Raw genomic sequence first — 17,810 nt, forward strand, 5'->3', positions numbered from 1 at the left:
TCCATGCATGGGAGTTGGAAATTGGTTTGCTAAGGATCTGAGTTTCTCTCTGGTGGACTGTGTCTTATGACCCACAGTATGGTTGAATATTAAGGAGATCATCTTAAATCAAGAAAACAAAATGCAGACTGAGAATTTATGTTGAACTTTAACGGAAATGATGAGTTTTTTCCTGGTACGTTTCATAAGGTCTGTGTTTTTTTTACCTTATAAATTATGTATCTACAAGTGGAAATAGAAGCAATTCCTGGCTCTTTGCCAGGAAAGGACTATCTTAACCTTGTATAAAGGAAGTAATTTAAGTGGCCAGTTTTTATTTGGGGGCTGGTTTGGCAATCCTGGAGTTTAAGCTAAATTTGAAATAGGAGCAATGGCCTGGGATGCATTTGATTTGGTGGAAGACTGTTTTTTGTTTGCTTTAGTTTTAAGAGGCTAAGTAGATAAGAATAGGCCTTAGAAATATGAGATGCTCAAAATTTATTAATTACATTGTTCGGGCTGTCAAACTTCAGTTCTGCTTTTGACTTTCAAGCTTTTTTCCCTAGAAGCTCATTAGAAAACAATGCCCGTACGTTTTGCCGCTTCAGAGGCAAGGTCAACTCAGATTAGGTTTCCAGGGGTCTTCCTGATTTTTGTTGTTTTGTTTATATGAGTTTGTTTTCTGGTTTTTATCAAAATTCTTACATGCAACCTAATAATTTACTGCCCCAGAATATATCATTATGTACTTGTACATAACATGTGCAAGTTCAAATCTTTCACAGAACTGTGACTTTTGAATAATTTTATTCTTGTTCTAAGAAGTGTCCTAACCATAGGGATAATTTCTTTAAAGTATATTACTATTTATATTTCTCTCAGCAGGGACTTTTCCTCAGATCTGTTTCTCTTTAAGCTTTCTAATTTCATGTTTTACCGGTATTTATTGCTAGTACTGTAGTCATTTGTATATTTAAATTGTTCTACAGCCATAAATCAGTTGACTCACGCCTTGGGCAAAATTAACCCAGGGCTAGGACACAGGCAGCCTGCGCTCCGGCCCCAGCCATGCCCTCACATGCTGGGTGGTGTGGATGAATCTGCAAATCTCAGGAGCCTTGTTTTTCTCACAGATAAATAAAGACCTCTCAGTCTAGAGGATTTCCATTGTTCTATACAACTCGGTTTTATTTGATTCTAACATTATTGAATGGGCCAGTTATGTTTGAGTATTGTTAACTGCAGAGCATTTTTCGTCCAGAGTACATCCAACTAAGGATTCTTTAAGGTCCTCTCTCTGGTTTCCACGTCAGCAGGATAACCCAACTGTTGTCATGATAATCCTAGGCATCCCCACCCTTGTCCTGCTACTGGGACGCATCTCTGGCTTCCCATCTCCGTCCTTGAGACCTGTCTTCAGTGTGTGTGGCACACCAGACATGGAAGAGGTAGGAAGAAAGATAGAGCTTGACATACCAAGCAGTGGGTATTAATGAGCTCCCTTTCCCTGGCCTTCATAAAGAAGATTAAACTGTTTCATACAGTCAGAGAGACCCCTTGTTTCTAGTTATTTGGCTATGGCGGTGTAACAGTTTTATTGTTAGGCATGTTGGGGAAATGGATCCTTCTGGTTATGGAATATTCTGTTTAAAAGTGATAACCTCTCTGTTTGTGCTTGACTCTTCTGACACTTGACCCCTCTCCCCAACCTCCACCAGGAGGTTTGCTACTTAGGAGTATGTCCAGACCTCCTAGGAATTAAACCTGCCTGGTCAATAATTTCCAAAGGGACATTTTAATTTTACTTTGATTTTAAGAGTCTTAGAGCCTTTAAAAATCATCCTATTCCTTCTTGCTTCTTTATCTTCTACTTTTTAGAGAAGAATCAGGGGCTGAAACTGTAGAGGATGACTTATTGAGAAATGATATGCCGGAATTTGAGCAGTATCTCCCGACAGCAAACCCTTCAGCCAGGTGTTCAAGGTGCTAGAAAACGCTGGTGCCCGAATTTATGACATTGTGACATTTGGTTCTATCCTTATGCTGTATACAGTTGTCCTTTACTGTTAAACATAAGTTTTGCTTTTTGTACTTAAATTTTTTTTGCCTCCTTTCATTCTTAACATCTCCCCCTCATGTCTATATGTACATATGCTGATATATACATAGGTCCGCATGGGGCTTCCATAACGTCGTGAAGTTGGAAAGCAACAACAATGCCTGTCCTTGACAACTTTTTGATTTTTAAAATTGTAAATAATGTTGTCTCCCCATTTAGAATTGGACTTTCAAGCCACTGACTAGGAAAAATTCCTGGGAAATCTCTGCATTTGTGTCAGACTTCACTGCAAAACAGGTATCCCTTGTTTTAAGAAAGTGTGATTAAAGAATATGTTAAACGGACAGATTTGGTAGGGACTTTCCATGCATGGCTATATCGTGGCTGCCACGATGGCACCCAAATGTGATACAGGTGGCTCAGCGCTATTAGGACGTTGTAAACGCCCACCGAGAAGAAGGCCAAGGAGCAGGGTGGCAGAATTTCCAAGCCAAGGATTTTCTAGCCACTCGAGAAAGCATTATGACTTAGTATGGTGGTCATAGGTACCTCAAACTCAACTTTTCTAAAACCAGATTTGTCGTCTTTTGCTTTCAACTTCTTCTTCCTCCTACGTGGGCAGTGACATTTCCTAGAAACCTAGAACTTCTCAGTTCCTTTCATATAAATAGTCACTAAGTTCTGTCCATTCTAATTTCAGATTCATTACCTCTTTCCATTCCTACTTAGTGATGAATAGCAGGTGCTCAGATGGAGGCCCAGTTCCTTAGCCTGAAGCCTAGGGTCCTTCATAATCTGACCCCAGGCTGTTGGACCTCATCTCTAGCTACTCTACTCCACGGTTTTCCTTGAACACTTCAAGCTCATATCACAGTCCATTCTATTCATTGTGTGTGTGTCTCCTTCATTGCTAGACTTTTAAGTTCCCCAAAGGAAAAGACCAGATCCTTTTTGTCATTCATCTTTATATCCCACTGCCTGATACAGAGTCTGGCACATAGAAAGTGCTCGTTTATAATTCATTCATTCATTCAACTTGTATTCACTGAGAACGTACTGTGTGCCAGGCACTGTGGTAGACCCTGGGGGTGCTGCGGTGAGCAGAGGTCCCTGATGTCCTCACGGAGCTTGTATTCTGACCAGGGTGTAACAGTCGTGAACAAATGAATACATAATACCAGGCAGTGATAAGAGAAATGGAGAAAAATAAAGCAGTCTAAAGGGTTAGAAAGTGTTGGGGATAGTGGGGAGGAGGTGGTATTTTAGATTGGGTGATCAGAAAAGTCCTCTAATGAGGTGACAGTTGAGCAGACACCCGAATCAAATGGGGGTGTACCAAATAGGTGTTTGGGGCAGGAACAGTCAAGACAGGAGACACAGCAAATACAGAGTCTCTGAGGTTTACCTGGGGAATAGCCACGGGCCTGTGTGGCCAAGCGAGCTGGGAGGAAGCGGTGACACGGGGTCAGGGAGGTGTGGATGGCATCCTGGGCTGTGGAAAAAGAGGCAGGATTTTTTTCCAAGTGTGATGATGTCATTAGAGGAGAATGATGTGAACAGATTGGTATTTTAAAAGAAGCCCTCTGGCTGCAGTTTAGAGAATAGGGAAGCAAGAGTGGAAGGTGGGGGATGGGTGTTAGGATGCCATTACAAATGGTCCAGTTGGAAGATGACCCAAATGTGATGACTCACGTTTGGCCAATGAATACATTTTGTGCTGGGGTGGGGGGAAGGGATAAACTTCCTAGAAGCTATGGCTTCTGTTACATTTAGAGCTCCTTAATCTTTTATAGCCACAGGGCTGACTTCTGTTCAGTATCTCATACAGGGTTTTTGGGTCTCTCTGTGAATCTCTGAATTTTATATGAAATTTAATGAGGAATGAACCATAGATTGAGATAGAATTCACTAATTTGAGAGCTCTCACAACGTTGCTTGAATATATTTTATTTCAGAGCAAAGTCAGGTGATGTGTATATTTGTTTTCTGTCATGGCTGCTTTTAGATCAGATATTTGCCTAAAAGGAGTAGCACAAGTCAGTTGGGGAGTGAGGGTAGATAATAAAAAGGTGAATTAAATATTGCAGGATATATTGATCCACTGGTGGTGTAAAGATTTGAAGAAAAAAGAAAAGGAGCCATTGGATAGTTGGGATGTGGGGTGGAGTTGAAAGAGCTTTGTGGTTGAGGCATTTTGGACATGGAGTAGAATATTCTAGCATAAACAGTTGTATAGAGTTATGGAGAGAGTGGTAGAATGGTCACCAAGTAGGTTCTTTGAAAACTGATCTCATGCCAAAAGGAAAGGAACTAGAGAAGGAAGTGCTGTTGGCAGATCCTGCGTAAGACTTGACATCTCTATTCAGAACTGTTTCTGGGGGCTTCCTTGATCCCTAAGGAAGGAACAGATACAGTTTTCCAGTGTGGCTTTCCCACGATTACATTCTGAGAGTACTGCAGTGGATTTTTAGATGTTTGGCAGCAGTATGTTTTTTATGTTGGGAGACCGCTTTGGAAAATACTTATTTTGTGTTTTTTCCTTTGATAAATGCCCTGGGTTTGGAGGCCTTATTTGTTAGGAGGGTGTCTGCCAACATAAGAAGGTTTATCTACAGCATTTGCCTCTCTCCTGTGAATGGAATGTAATTTCCAAGGACAGAATCCTTGTGCTGATTGGCAACTGCTGCTGTCAGGTGCTAATTTGATTTTTTTTGTTTGTTTCTTTTGTGTCTTATTCAACAGGCTAGACTCTCCACTAACATTTATCTTTCATTTTACCCCAGTTTGATTCCATCAGTGTTTCTTTTCACATTAAGTTGATTGGATCAAAGTACTTATCTCTTTCCTCTTCTAATCTCCAAGGTAGTTTATGACCACAGTCATTGTCAACATTTTTTCAATTGTTTTTAAGTCTCTGATGGTTGTGACTAAGTTACGTTCTTAAAAGCTGTTGATGTAGAGCGTTTGAGATGAAGCAGTTCCCTTCAATAGAGTTTATTTTCCAAGTTCCAGAAGAGCCTTTTTTTCAAGGCTGTTTCACTTTATGAGAAATCAACGGTACATTGTGGACCACTAGGCTAGGCTGGTCTCTAATGGAACTTCAGGGCATCTTTACATTTAGTAATTTGTCAAGAATTATTGAAGACTGGTGCTAGGGATGTAGCAGGGAGCAAAACAAAGCTACATAGAGGTTATCTCCTGGGGACTTTTTGTTTGTTTTCACAGTAACATCTCAGGTTTTTAAAGTGTGTGTTGTCCAGACTCTTTCCTAAAGTATAAAACTCATGAGGACAAAAATTCCCTCATGTTACTGCAGCTTTGGGGGCATCTAGCACATTATTTAATTGGCTGATAGACTGTCATATTCCTCTCCAGCCATAAAGCAAGTTAAGAGCTCATGGGTCGTCCCTTCCCTTCCTTTCTTCTCTCTCTACACCTGTACCTGCATCTATTATATACTTACTCAAAGTCTGTTTTCTTCTGTTCCTTTTCATCCATGTTGTCAAAAATCATTATCGCCCTGTTCAAACGGCAGATTCCAAACATTTGAGTGGCGAGAATTTTTTTTCTACGTGCACTGTCATTTCATCCAATCAACTCTTTAAGCAGTGTGTTCTCTTGTCTCAGTGAAGATACCTGAGACACAGAAAAGCTGTTGACTTGCCCAAGATCCCACACAGAATATATTGAGGATTGAAGGCTTTTCAGTATAAATCCAGTCTCATCATGTCCTGGTATAATAGGCATCTGTCCTCTGGAAATGTGTTTTCGTAGCAGATATAGTAGCATAGATTCAACATGCAGAGGACAGATAGAATGAAAACAGATCAGTCCTGTGTTGGATAATAAGGTTTATGTGTCATATACCATCCAGGAGACATTCATACTTGCCCCAGGATGGACCTGCCAAACCTGAAAGCTGTCCCAACTTGCCGTTCCACAGTAGTTTGTAGAAAGCGTACTGAGTTCTGTCCTGGTTGACTGCTGTCCTGTGACCTCCTAGGTGTGGTGTGGCATGGGCCCTACTCACCATGGGTCTGGGAAATGCCCTCTGCCTCCGTGCAGTCACGCTTTTCCACTGAAGACTGCTGACCAGGAGCACCCAACCTTAGACTTTTTCTTGCTGTTTCTAGCAAGTTTTCTCCCCTTGATTCTGACCCTGGGAGGCAGAGCCCGGGGTTAAGATCCTGTTTTCCTTCCTGGGGACTTTCCCTGTCCCCTTATCTTCCCGTGTAATCTGGACGTCCTAGGCTTTTACAGGCCTCTGCTCCCCCGCCTTGGAGCGGGGAAGGACAGTCACTCTAGGCACCAGATTCGGTTCCAGGCTCTACCTCACTTCTCATTCTCACTTTGTTAGCTCACAGATGGTCTTACCCGCTTTCACCTCTTCTAATTTTTACCAGTTTAGGTCTCAAGACCTAAATACTAGCCTAAACCCTAGGAATTGTAGGGAAACTAAATTCAGTAATTCCAGCAATTTAGGTTTTAAGTTAACATAAATATTATAAGAGGCTTTTTAAACTGAGACTTAGGATAAAAGGGAGAGAAAGCAAAAAAAATAATAATAATACATTGGTGCAATAAATTAGTTTTCATGAGTTAATTTTTATTTATGACACTAAAGGAAAAACTAAGTAATGTGTCTTGCCTGTAGGCCAATTAGAAGGTAAACAAAAAGAAAAAAAATTTACTTACGTTGCCTGAGATAAATAATGCTAACATCTGGTTTCATATTCCTTTTCATATTTTTCTGTATGCTCATATAGGTGTAATCTACATATGTGTGTATTTTTAAGTAGTATCACATTTGCCTTGTATTTTACAGCGTGCCCAGGGATCAACTCTTTCCCTCTTTTAAAAAACCACCAGGGATGTCTGTCTAAGTACTCACAGGGACTTAGTATTGACAGGGACACCTTCCCTGATCAACTCTTATTTAGAAGTCACCACATATGTCCCCCTCAACCTGTTTGTATCATGGTAATGGTAGTTAAGCATTCAGTTATACTGTAAATCTTACTGGTTTGAGATCATCTTATCCCTACAGCCATCTACTAGCTGAGGTGAATTTGGTCAAATTACTTAACTACTTGTAGTAGCGTTGTTTCCTCGCTACAAAATGGGGACAATAAAATAGTGTCTTATCTCAACGATGTTGTGTGGATGGAGTGAGATAATGTGTATAAGGCACTTAACTGAGTCCTTGGCGTCCTCCTGGTTCCCAAGCCTGCCCCACCCCCATCCCCATCTTAGTAAATGGCATCTCTGTCCTGCCCCATTCTCAGGCCAAACGCCTCGGTTTTGTTGTTGGTATTCGCTTCCACCCCACATCTGGTCTGTTAATCCCACCACTTCTCGCCACCTCTGTTGTTGCCCTGGGTCTAACCAATGTCATCTCTTACCTGGGTTGTTGCAGGAGCTTCATACTGGTCTCTCTGTTTCCATTCTTGTTTCCCTTAAGTCACTTGTCAACTCGGCAGACAGAATGTCACTGTACAGTAAGCTGGTGTATGTCACTCTTCTACCACCTCATACAGTTTTGTATTTTTTTAATAATTAGTTTCAGTTTTACTTTTTTTTAAATTTATTTTTATTTATTTATTTTTGGCTGCGTTGGGTCTGTTGCTGCACGCAGGCTTTCTCTAGTTGCGGCGAGCGGGGGCTACTCTTCGTTGTGATGCGCGGACTTCTCGTTGCCGTGGCTTCTCGTTGCGGAGCATGGGCTCTAGGCGCATGGGCTTCAGTAGTTGTGGCACGTGGGCTCATTAGTTGTGGCTCGCGGGCTCTAGAGCGCAGGCTCAGTAGTTGTGGCTCACAGGCTTAGTTGCTCCACGGCATGTGGGATCTTCCCAGATCAGGGCTCGAACCTGTTTCCCCTGCATTGGCAGGTGGATTCTTAACCACTGCACCACCAGGGAAGTCCCCTCATACAGCTTTTAGGTCAGAGGTCCTTATGGTGACCAAGGAGGTCCCTCCAGACCTCGTGTCCTCATGCACTCTGCTCCCTGACCCCTCTGCCAACACCCACACATACTAGCCTCTGTTTGGAATCTTCTTCCCCAGATGTCCTCATGGTTAACCCCCTGATATACAGGGACACCTTCCCTGATCAACTTAGCCCCAAATTGTAACCTCCCATCCTCCAGTGACACTCTTGCTTAATTATACCCTTTAGCACTTACCTAACATGCTCTATATCATCTATCTTGTTTATTGTCTGCCTCCTCCCCCTAGAATATAAGCACCACAAGGCAGGCTTTTTGTCCATTTTGTTCACTGCTGTATTGTATTTCCCAGTGCCCAGAATAATGTCTAGCATATATATATATATTTGTTATGAGAATAAATAAATAATAATAGCAGCAGCTAACATTAATTGAGTATTGCACTATGATGATTACTGTGCCTAGAATTCAGTAAATGTTAGCCATTGCTGGTGAAGTATGTGCTTATTATGTTTTTAGAATCCAACCCCCTGTTAAAAAGAAAAGGTTACTTTTAAGGGTAATCCTTTAGCTTAAGAGCAAACATTCATTGTTGAGTTCTGCCCGCTGTGACTGAACAAGCCTTAAGAATGTGATTCAAGGTAAGTTTTGATGAAGGGAAGGAATGAAGAAAGATCTGTATACATATATGTGTTTGTGTTATGTGTACACATACATATATGTATTATATATACACACACATATGTATATATGCACACATACTATTTTTGTTAATAGCCTAAAATACTAACAAGAAATTAACTTCTTTGTTTGGTACTTATGTATGCAGCAGTTTCTAGGGGATACTTGATTTTAATTCTTCATAACTCAAGTAGATCATATTGATGTTGTCTTTCAGATCTTATAGCGTAACATTTTCTCTTTACCTTATGTTACAATCTATATTTAACCCAGGAAATAATATTTTTTTAAAAATGATGGCTTAAGTGGGGACAGTTTTATAATATGATCTGTTCTTTGCAAATTCCCTCAACTAGTATGGATCATTTCCTGAACTTAACTCTCGCATTATATTGCAGACCTTTTACGTGGGACTTAGAAAAAATATAAGCCACTAAGCCACTACCTTTTTTTTTTTTTTTTTTTTCCTTTTAACTTGACAATTTCATTAGTGAAAAGAACAGCTAATTGAAAATCTGGAGACCTGGGTTTTGTTGTGGCTGTCTCATTGACTGACGCTCTGGCCCCAGGCTAGTACTTAAACTCTTTACATCTTACTTTTTCCTTCTGTAAAACAGTATATGCTAAACAGGAATGTGGTTAACATAATTAATACCAAAGATGCAAAAATCTCTTTGAGTTGGATTTTTTTAAGGCAAAGAGGCACCGTGCGTGTACAGACACATTTCTGGGCTGGGTACATGGGTCCATCTCATTCTCCTGATTCATAAACTGCCATCCTCCTGTGTGCACACCCAGGAAATATTAGGCGAGTTCTGGATCTCCCAGGAGAGCATATGTTTTTACTTTTCTGTTTACAGCATTTATTCCTTCCTTTTTGTTTTACAACGCTTTCCTTGGGATTTTCCTTCTTAAAGTACCGAATTAAGCCCTGGGTTTTCATGATTCACCATCTGGAGCAGTTGAGACTCCTGTGCTGCGTAGAAAGCCCAGGCAGGGCAATGAGGAGACAGGGAAGGCAAGGGAGGAAGATGGTAGGACTCACAGTCCTTACTTGGATGAATGCCGCCATCTTGGCAGGTGTCATCACTTAAAATATAAGTGCAGAAACGATGCAAAGTGAAGGATTGGTGAGCATCAGCAGAGGTTAATGCTGGCAGATAAAGAGTTTTTTCTTTTTTTAATTTTATTTATTTATTTTTATTTATGGCTGTGTTGGGTCTTCGTTTCTGTACGAGGGCTTTCTCTAGTTGTGGCAAGCGGGGGCCACTCTTCATGGCGGTGCGCGGGCCTCTCACTATCGCGGCCTCTCTTGTTGCGGAGCACAGGCTCCAGACGCGCAGGCTCAGTAACTGTGGCTCACGGGCCCAGTTGCTCCGCGGCACGTGGGATCCTCCCAGACCAGGGCTCGAACCCGTGTCCCATGCATTGGCAGGCAGATTCTCAACCACTGCGCCACCAGGGAAGCCCTAAAGAGTTTAAAGGACAAACATTTATGGGAAGAAGCAGGAAAGCACTATCAGAGGGCGTGAAAACTGAAGCTCTAAAGCACAGAACCGCAGGTGTTGCCCATATTACCGGTACCATCACGAGTCCCACTGGGACTAAAACATAAGTGATGAGCAGCTTTCTTGCAGAGCTTCGTCTCATAGAAGGAATGAGGGCCTCTGTTGGTAATGGTGATGCCAATCTCACTATTAAAACTACCGTAAAATACAAAACAAGTTCTGAAGCGCTTTGGAGGATGAAGTAGCTCTGCCCAGTTGGGAACATGTAGGAGGCTTCATGCAGACGTGGTATTTGAGGTAGGTGGATAGAGTAACAGGAGAGGCCAGGGAAAGAGATTTGCTGGCAAAAGCAAGAAACTAGGGTTTTAGGGAACGATGAGTGGGGCTCGTTTTGCCCAGGGCAGTGGAATTCATGTCTGCAAGATAAAATGGTTAAGGTAGCTTGGGGTCATGTGGCAGGGGGGCCCATGAGGGGAGTTGGAACTTCATTAGGTAGAAATGAGCAGTTGTCGTACTCCAGGGAATCCACGGGCTAGTAGCAAGGAATTAAAGGGAGGAAAACAGATTTAAGAAACTCTTTGGAGTTAGCTTCAACAGCATGTGGGCATGGGAGTGGGAGGCTATGAAGAAAGTAAAATAGAAGCTAGCACCAGGCACCTTCTTTAGAGTAGGTGGTCTCTCAGAGACCTGAGTGACAGGCAGTGTTCCAGGAGTCCAGGCAGAGGAAATGGCTGGCACAGAGATCCTACCTAAGGCAGGAGGGACTTGGGGTGATGTGTTCAGTTGCACCGAGGGCATCGGACTGGAGTTGAGGAATGACGGGGAGAGCAGTGGGAGGTGAGCTTGGAGAGAGGCAGGCCAGATCATCTAGGGCCTCATGGGCTTGGCAAAGGATTTGGATCTTATTCAAAATATATTTGGCAACTATTGGAGGGTTTTAAAGGACGTACTCTGTTTAACTGTTTCAAACAAAAGAGGATTCTGGCTGCTCTTTGTAGAAAGGATTTTAGGGAGGCACAAGAGGAATTAGGGACACTAGGTCAAAGGTCATAGTGGAAGTTCAGGCGAGATAGAATGTTGAGAAATGCATGACATTTCAGAATGACTGACCAAACATTGGGGGGGGTGGCGGCGTAAGCATATCTAACTGGGCACGGACTGTGCAAACAATAATGAAGAATGGACAGTTTCCTTCTGGATACCTAGAAGGATTTTTTTCAGTACTTTAATAAGTAACATGGTTATCATTAAATAACTATCAAAAGTGCTTATTTTGTAGAGGTCTGGGTCAATACGAAATATGACATAAAACACTAAGTGAAAAATCTGAGTTAAGTGGATTTCGGTATGTAGCTTAAATGTGATCGGATGTTGGCTCATCTACTGGTACACAACAGTGTAGTCTCAAAATAAAATTGGGATTTCTTACACAATTTGAAGCCATTTCCTGAATCTTTTTGTCTTGTGTAATGTATTTATATTTCACCTTAGACTCTCTGAAACTGCAATTTCCCCATCTGTAAAATAAGGATCATAGCCTTGCACTGCAGGTTATTTTAAGAATTAAATGACACAGAGCTCGGCGTAGAGGAGAAATTTGGCAAAACCCTAGTTACTGTTAATAACAGTCTGGGGAAATTCCTCAGTAGCATTTCTCTGAATCATAAGAAAGATACCGTTTTGCTGGTGAGGAAGCCAATTTCCAAGGAAGTTAATTGAGATGATTCAAATCATCACGCGAGCCTTTGTTAAAGGTAGAGCCAGCATCTGTGTGAAGATAAGCTGGAGACGCCTTGTCCCTGTGGCATATACTGGAGGGACCTGAACTGTGCACTGGCCTCCATGATTGCTCCAGAGATGTGGGCCTCCCTGATCCTGGTCCAGATACATGTGCTGTCCCCTGTGTTTATCGCCTCCTACTTTGGGATTGTTGGTTAGTTCCACTGCTATGTCTCAGGACCGGTTTGTTTCAAGAGCTGGCAGAGCAGGTCTGAGCACTGAAAGAATTGTGTGTCTGCTGGCTACAGCCCAGAAAGAGACAACTTGTGGGAAACAAAAGAACTTTCCAGTATTTTAATTTTACTTCCCAGTATATTCATTTCTTTCATCGTTTTTCCTTTAGAATTTTAGACCATTGTATCAAATGCCAGAAACAAAGCAGTACTGCTATTTTAAGCCTGTATTTGGTAGTAATTAATCAGGTTCTGTGTACTTTTTCCTCTTTAAGTAGGGATAGTAAAAGGTTTAATAAAGTTATCCTGGACCTAACATACCATTCTAGCAAGTCTTAATGATTATCTATAAAATATTAACACTTTTATTCCTATTTCCCTATTGAATTTAACAAGTATGTTTTTCTTTTCTGTCAGAGAAAGTAGTAATGAGCCTATTACTCAAATACTTGAGAGAAGAATAGATAATCGTGACCAAGTACAAGTGTCTGTGACGTGATAGTCATTGCAGAGTGCAAGCAGATAGGAACAGGCTTCTTTCCAACGTGAAAGGAGAGATGTATCCCATGTGAGAAGAACAGCATTGTGGTTTTGAGAATTATAATGTGCATATTGTCCTTGGCATTTGCTTAATCTCTGGAAATACCTCATTAATGTTTCCTCTGTGGCTTTTTTGTTGTCTTGTTACATTTTAAACTACTTTAAACCTTTTTTCTTTAAAACACATCTTGAACTTTTTTTTTTTTTTTTCACCACATCTTGAACTTTTAAACTTAAGTAAGAAAGAATTCTAATGTATGAAATTGTTTGATTAAGGAAAAATACCTTAACAGGATACAAGTTTTTGAAACACTTTTATATCCTGCTTTTTAAAGTTTATGGTAGGAGATTCTTGTTTAAAATTATACATTGAAGATATTCTAAGCTTACTTTCAAAAAGATTAAGTAAATACCAAAGATCAGAAGATTCTTATTAATAGTCACTTCCAACTTGTCACTGTGTTAATATTGATGAAGTCACATTGATAAAATCATTTGACATTTTCACTTCAAGTCAAAGAGTAAATGTGACTGAATCTTTAATGTTTGATACTTTTTAAGTATTTTTTGTTAAAGAATTTGTCTTTTCTTATCCGTTATCATTTTTTCATATACCTCATTCTCAGGTAATCCTAAGTCTTTTCACTGCTTCTCAAATGTGACTCAAGTTTGAGATATGGAAATAGTTATTGGTGTGTGTGTGTGTGCGTGTGTGTATCTTATGTGCACCATGAAACCATCAGGCAAAGGGATTTTAAGATAGTAATCTTTCCCAAAATGGAGTGATAGGAGTCATTTTGTTTCTCTTCATCTGAAGAGATTAACATATCTAAATAGACTTAACAGTTTTCTGTTGTAGATGTTTTTCGTATAGTTCAAGTAAAATGGCAAGTCATTTCTGTTTGTTTGAACAGGATGGTGAGAGAGGGCATTTTCTTTTTGAGAAAAATGATCATCGTATCTTACAATGTAAAACTCACGTGGGTATTTCAAGTATTTTGGTAAGACATTTATAGTCTAGTAATATTCTCTAGTATTGTCCCTCTTTATATTGTTTAATTATACTGTGCTTTTCATCAAGTGAAATTAGAGACACATACCTTTATAAAAGACAGCTTTATGCTGAATAAGTTCTTGTCCTTGGAGGTGGCAAGCACAGCTTTTTTTTTTTTTTTTTTTTTTTTTAAATAATCTTTTATTTATTTATTTATTTTTGGCTGTGTTGGGTCTTCGTTTCTGTGCGAGGGCTTTCTCTAGTTGTGGCAAGCGGGGGCCACTCTTCATCGCGGTGCACGGGCCTCTCACTGTCGCGGCCTCTCTTGTTGCGGAGCACAGGCTCCAGACGCGCAGGCTCAGTAATTGTGGCTCACGGGCCGAGTTGCTCCGCAGCATGTGGGATCTTCCCAGACCAGGGCTCGAACCCGCGTCCCCTGCATTAGCAGGCAGATTCTCAACCACTGCGCCACCAGGGAAGCCCCAAGCACAGATTTAATAAGAGAAAATAAGACATTCTCTGTGGTAAGCAGTTTTGACCCAGTTTCTAAAATCTGGGTAAAGAGGCAAAACACCCAGACTCTACCCGTACAACCTTAGGACCTTACGTGAACTGTGTAGTTATGAATGAAATACTAATACAGTTACGTGGGTTATTTTTAAATTAGTTTCTAATCACACAAGTGACATATCACTTCATTCCTCTTGTTAAAAAATACAAATGATACAAATTCTCCTCCAGTAGGGATGTCCATCCTGCATAAAAATAGAGGCACATTGTACAGTTATAGAGTGAATGTTCAGTATCCTCAGAGGAAAGCCTGTTCACTGTTTCCAAAACAGTTGTGTTTATTTATGTCAGGTTGCCCTGGGCCAAGGAAAAATTTGAACCCCTCTAGGTTGAGGAGGAGGAGACCCACAGGACTCTGATTCTGGCCTGTGGTAGAACAAGATAGAACAGGTAGAATTAGAAGGAACATTCTTGTTCAAGCATACACTTAAGTTTGTACAACTTTATCTAGTTAAAGCCAAACCTATGTGGAAATTGCTATTAGGAGAAGTTATCAAACTCAGTATACATGTTCACATATACATATCAAATAATTTCATTAGAACCACCACTAAACTTGAAATGGAAAAGATGTCTAATTCTAATTCTTGCTTATTTTGTGATTCATCCACAAAATGTATACGTTTGTTGACCGCCATTGTGCATGGATGGCAGGGATTTTCCATACATTATTTCTAATGTTCTTATTTCTGGTTTACAGATTAGGAAACTGAGACTCAGAGATGTCAATAGCCTATAAGGCCACATAGTTAGCAGAGAGAGGTTGGATGCTATCACTGAGACAGGCTCTTTTCTTGGCATCGTGCTACCTTGGAGATCTGCTAAGATAATCAGTTTCTGGGATGTACAAGTACAATGGTTTAATGTCTTTGGCTCATTAAATGTCAGAAAAGTTTTGAATTCTCGTTTTAATGTCATTGTAATTTTCTGCACATCTTTTTTTATGACAGAAAAGACACTCTCTAAATGTTTAACCACAGGTACTGAGTCAGCTCTGACCCATCAGAATAGGCCCTACTTGTACATCAGTTGAATGTCAACTCATGTTTAAGGCCTCGGGAAGCCCAATTAATAGCAATATAGAGTGTTTTAAACTCCTCTGGCCTTAAAGTTAATATTTAAAAGGAAAAAAACAATATCATTCTCAAAATCCTCACCTTAATCTGCTCTTAGCTATAGTTATAAAATTCTGATTTCAATCTCTCAAGTAGTTTTGGGGTTTGTTTGTATTGTTGGGTCATTGAAAACTTGAAGTAAATGAACCTGCGAAATTTCATGACTGAGTGTCTGCCCTGTTTTTCCCTTTTTCTAGGTCTATTATTAGCAGAAGATTTTTCTGCATAGTTGGCACGCTGTACCTGTATCGGTGTATTACAATGTATGTAACTACACTCCCAGTACCCGGTATGCATTTCAACTGCTCTCCGAAGGTAAACCATTCCTCGCTGTAATTTCCCTTTTTGTTTGTTTCTCATCTTGCCCAGGGGTCCTTTGACTTAGGCTGAAGGTGAAAATTTCCTTAGAATAGAATCAAGTCCCTTTGCCTTCATCTGGGAACGTTACTAAGCAATACAGCTAGGTGGCCCCGCCCTTCTTAAAATTCCCAAACCCTGCCAGTGCTTTGCAGCTGGGGAAATATGTGGTCTAGTTAGTGTGATGGAAGCAGTTAAGCTTTGTGTGTGGGCATAGCTCTTTGGTTTCCTGCCATACTTTTAAAATATCATTCCCTCCCTTGATAGAGATCCAGAAGCTTTTATATGCTTTTTCCCTCTCTTAGATGGAAGGTTCGGTTTCAAATGATATTTTTTCCTTCTTTCTATTAATCCCTACATTGGGAATCCGTAACAGCAGAGCTAGAGACACTATTCCTGTCCCTTTGCACCCTCCACCCACCCAAACAAGATCTCTCCTCCCTGGCGGGACATTTTGCTGTATTGATCTTCTCTAGTAGCACAGAAGCTTTTCTTTAAAATAAACTTTATTCCTCTTCTATTGTCTCTACCTTTCCATCAGATTCACGTAATACTCCTTACCCCAACTTTTGCCTTGGAATAATTTCAACTGGGGAGATCATCGGAATTTTATGAAATAATTAACAGGAGATTTCGTTTTAAAAATGTTTAACTACATTAAAGCTTTTTAATGTAATAAGAAGTAGAAGAAGCTCATTTCCTCGATTTGGGTGGGAGAAAAAATGGAATGCTGTGTGTTTGGAATCATTTCTTCGCATCGCACTTGTGCTAGTGGAACGTCCTTTCAATTTCATCCATTTGTACTTTTGTTACTTCCAGAAGAGACAGTCTCTCTGATACAACCTTGGAAGAGGGCTGAAGAATCCAGTCCCTTGGAAGAGGGATTTTTAAAGTGGTGTCTTTATCATTTGAAATTCTGGATCTCTTTAGGTTGCTTGCTTACTGTGGTCCCCTTCCTTCCTAGACTTACGTATGTGCTCAGAGAGGTAGCTAGTTTGTTACTGCCCTCTTTCCGTTTTTGCTACAGTCTATTTCCGTAACTGGAGAAGCCGTCATAAGGAATGAATGATCCCAAGGTTCTACTCATCTCCATCAGCAATCCTGCCTCTCTGCATCTCCTTGCTCTTTCTTCAGCCCTTCCAAAGAAAGCCAGCCTCACATCTTCTTTATCCTCTGTGAAAGCTCTCAGGCACTTGCCTACAGCTCCTGAGTTAGACCAAATACCTTGTTGTCACTGAGGACCCAGTGATGTAGACTCCTGCTGGGAGGCTGGTTTGATAAGCAAGTGTGTTCTCAGTAGTAGTTCGGTTCTTAAAAAAGTCTGTGCATGGGAAGTTTCTCCACCAAGGAACATGTCATACCAGTTTAGGTAGATGTGGGATCTGGTCCAGCCCATGTTGAAGATGGACCCAGCATCAAGGGGTCGTACTGTGTGTGTGGCCTTTTTCCCTGATCTGGTTCCAGCCTTGTTTCTTCTTAGGACCTCTGCAGCTCACCCAGTTGCCGGCAACCCCACGCTTGGTTAGTATTGGCACTTACAGAGTCAGCTTGAGTCATCAGCACATCCAGCCAAGATCCCATAGCTAAATATAGCTTGTGGGTTTTCTTGGTAAAGACAGAGGTAATGGCAGGGACAGTGTGCAAAACCAGACCCAAGTGTGTCACTCATTTATCATGCTGCCAGAAACCCCGACTAGGGCCATCTTTCTGTGACAGTCTTCTGGAAATTAGAATCTTTAAAGTAAAGTATACAGGAGGGGGTAAAATGTTAGCAAAAATTATTAGTAAAAACTCACTAAATCTAATTCTTTTGTAGAACAGAGCTCTTGGAAGAATGGGTTCAAAAAAAAACAGTTTTTTGTTGTGAAATTTTTCAACTGTATCCCAGAGAGAAACCAGTATAAGGAACCACCGTATACCAGCACCCAGATTCAGTAGTTATCAAGATTTACTACATTTGCTTCATCTTATCTTCTATTTTTCTTTTGAAGTATTTTAAAGCAAACCCCAGACAATGTCAATTTCATTGCTACATACTTAATATGCATCTAAAAATTTTGGACATTTTATCTTTAACTTTATCGCTGTTGGTACATTCAGCACAATTAAC

The 17,810-nt window shown here is 40.7% G+C and overlaps 1 protein-coding gene across 5 annotated transcripts in view; it reads left to right on the forward strand.

Moving 5' to 3' along the window:
• SGMS1 (sphingomyelin synthase 1) overlaps positions 1–17,810 on the forward strand; it is a 295,764-nt gene that overhangs the window by 259,071 nt on the left and 18,883 nt on the right. For all 5 annotated transcript variants that reach the window (XM_036829630.1, XM_036829631.1, XM_036829633.1 and 2 more), the window contains one exon: positions 15,541–15,658. In XM_036829630.1, coding sequence (XP_036685525.1) covers positions 15,541–15,658 — 118 coding nt within the window. The remainder of the gene's footprint in view (positions 1–15,540; positions 15,659–17,810) is intronic.

This window comes from Balaenoptera musculus, chromosome 16 (assembly GCF_009873245.2).
Source record: "Balaenoptera musculus isolate JJ_BM4_2016_0621 chromosome 16, mBalMus1.pri.v3, whole genome shotgun sequence".
NCBI classification, from domain to species: Eukaryota; Metazoa; Chordata; class Mammalia; order Artiodactyla; family Balaenopteridae; genus Balaenoptera; species Balaenoptera musculus.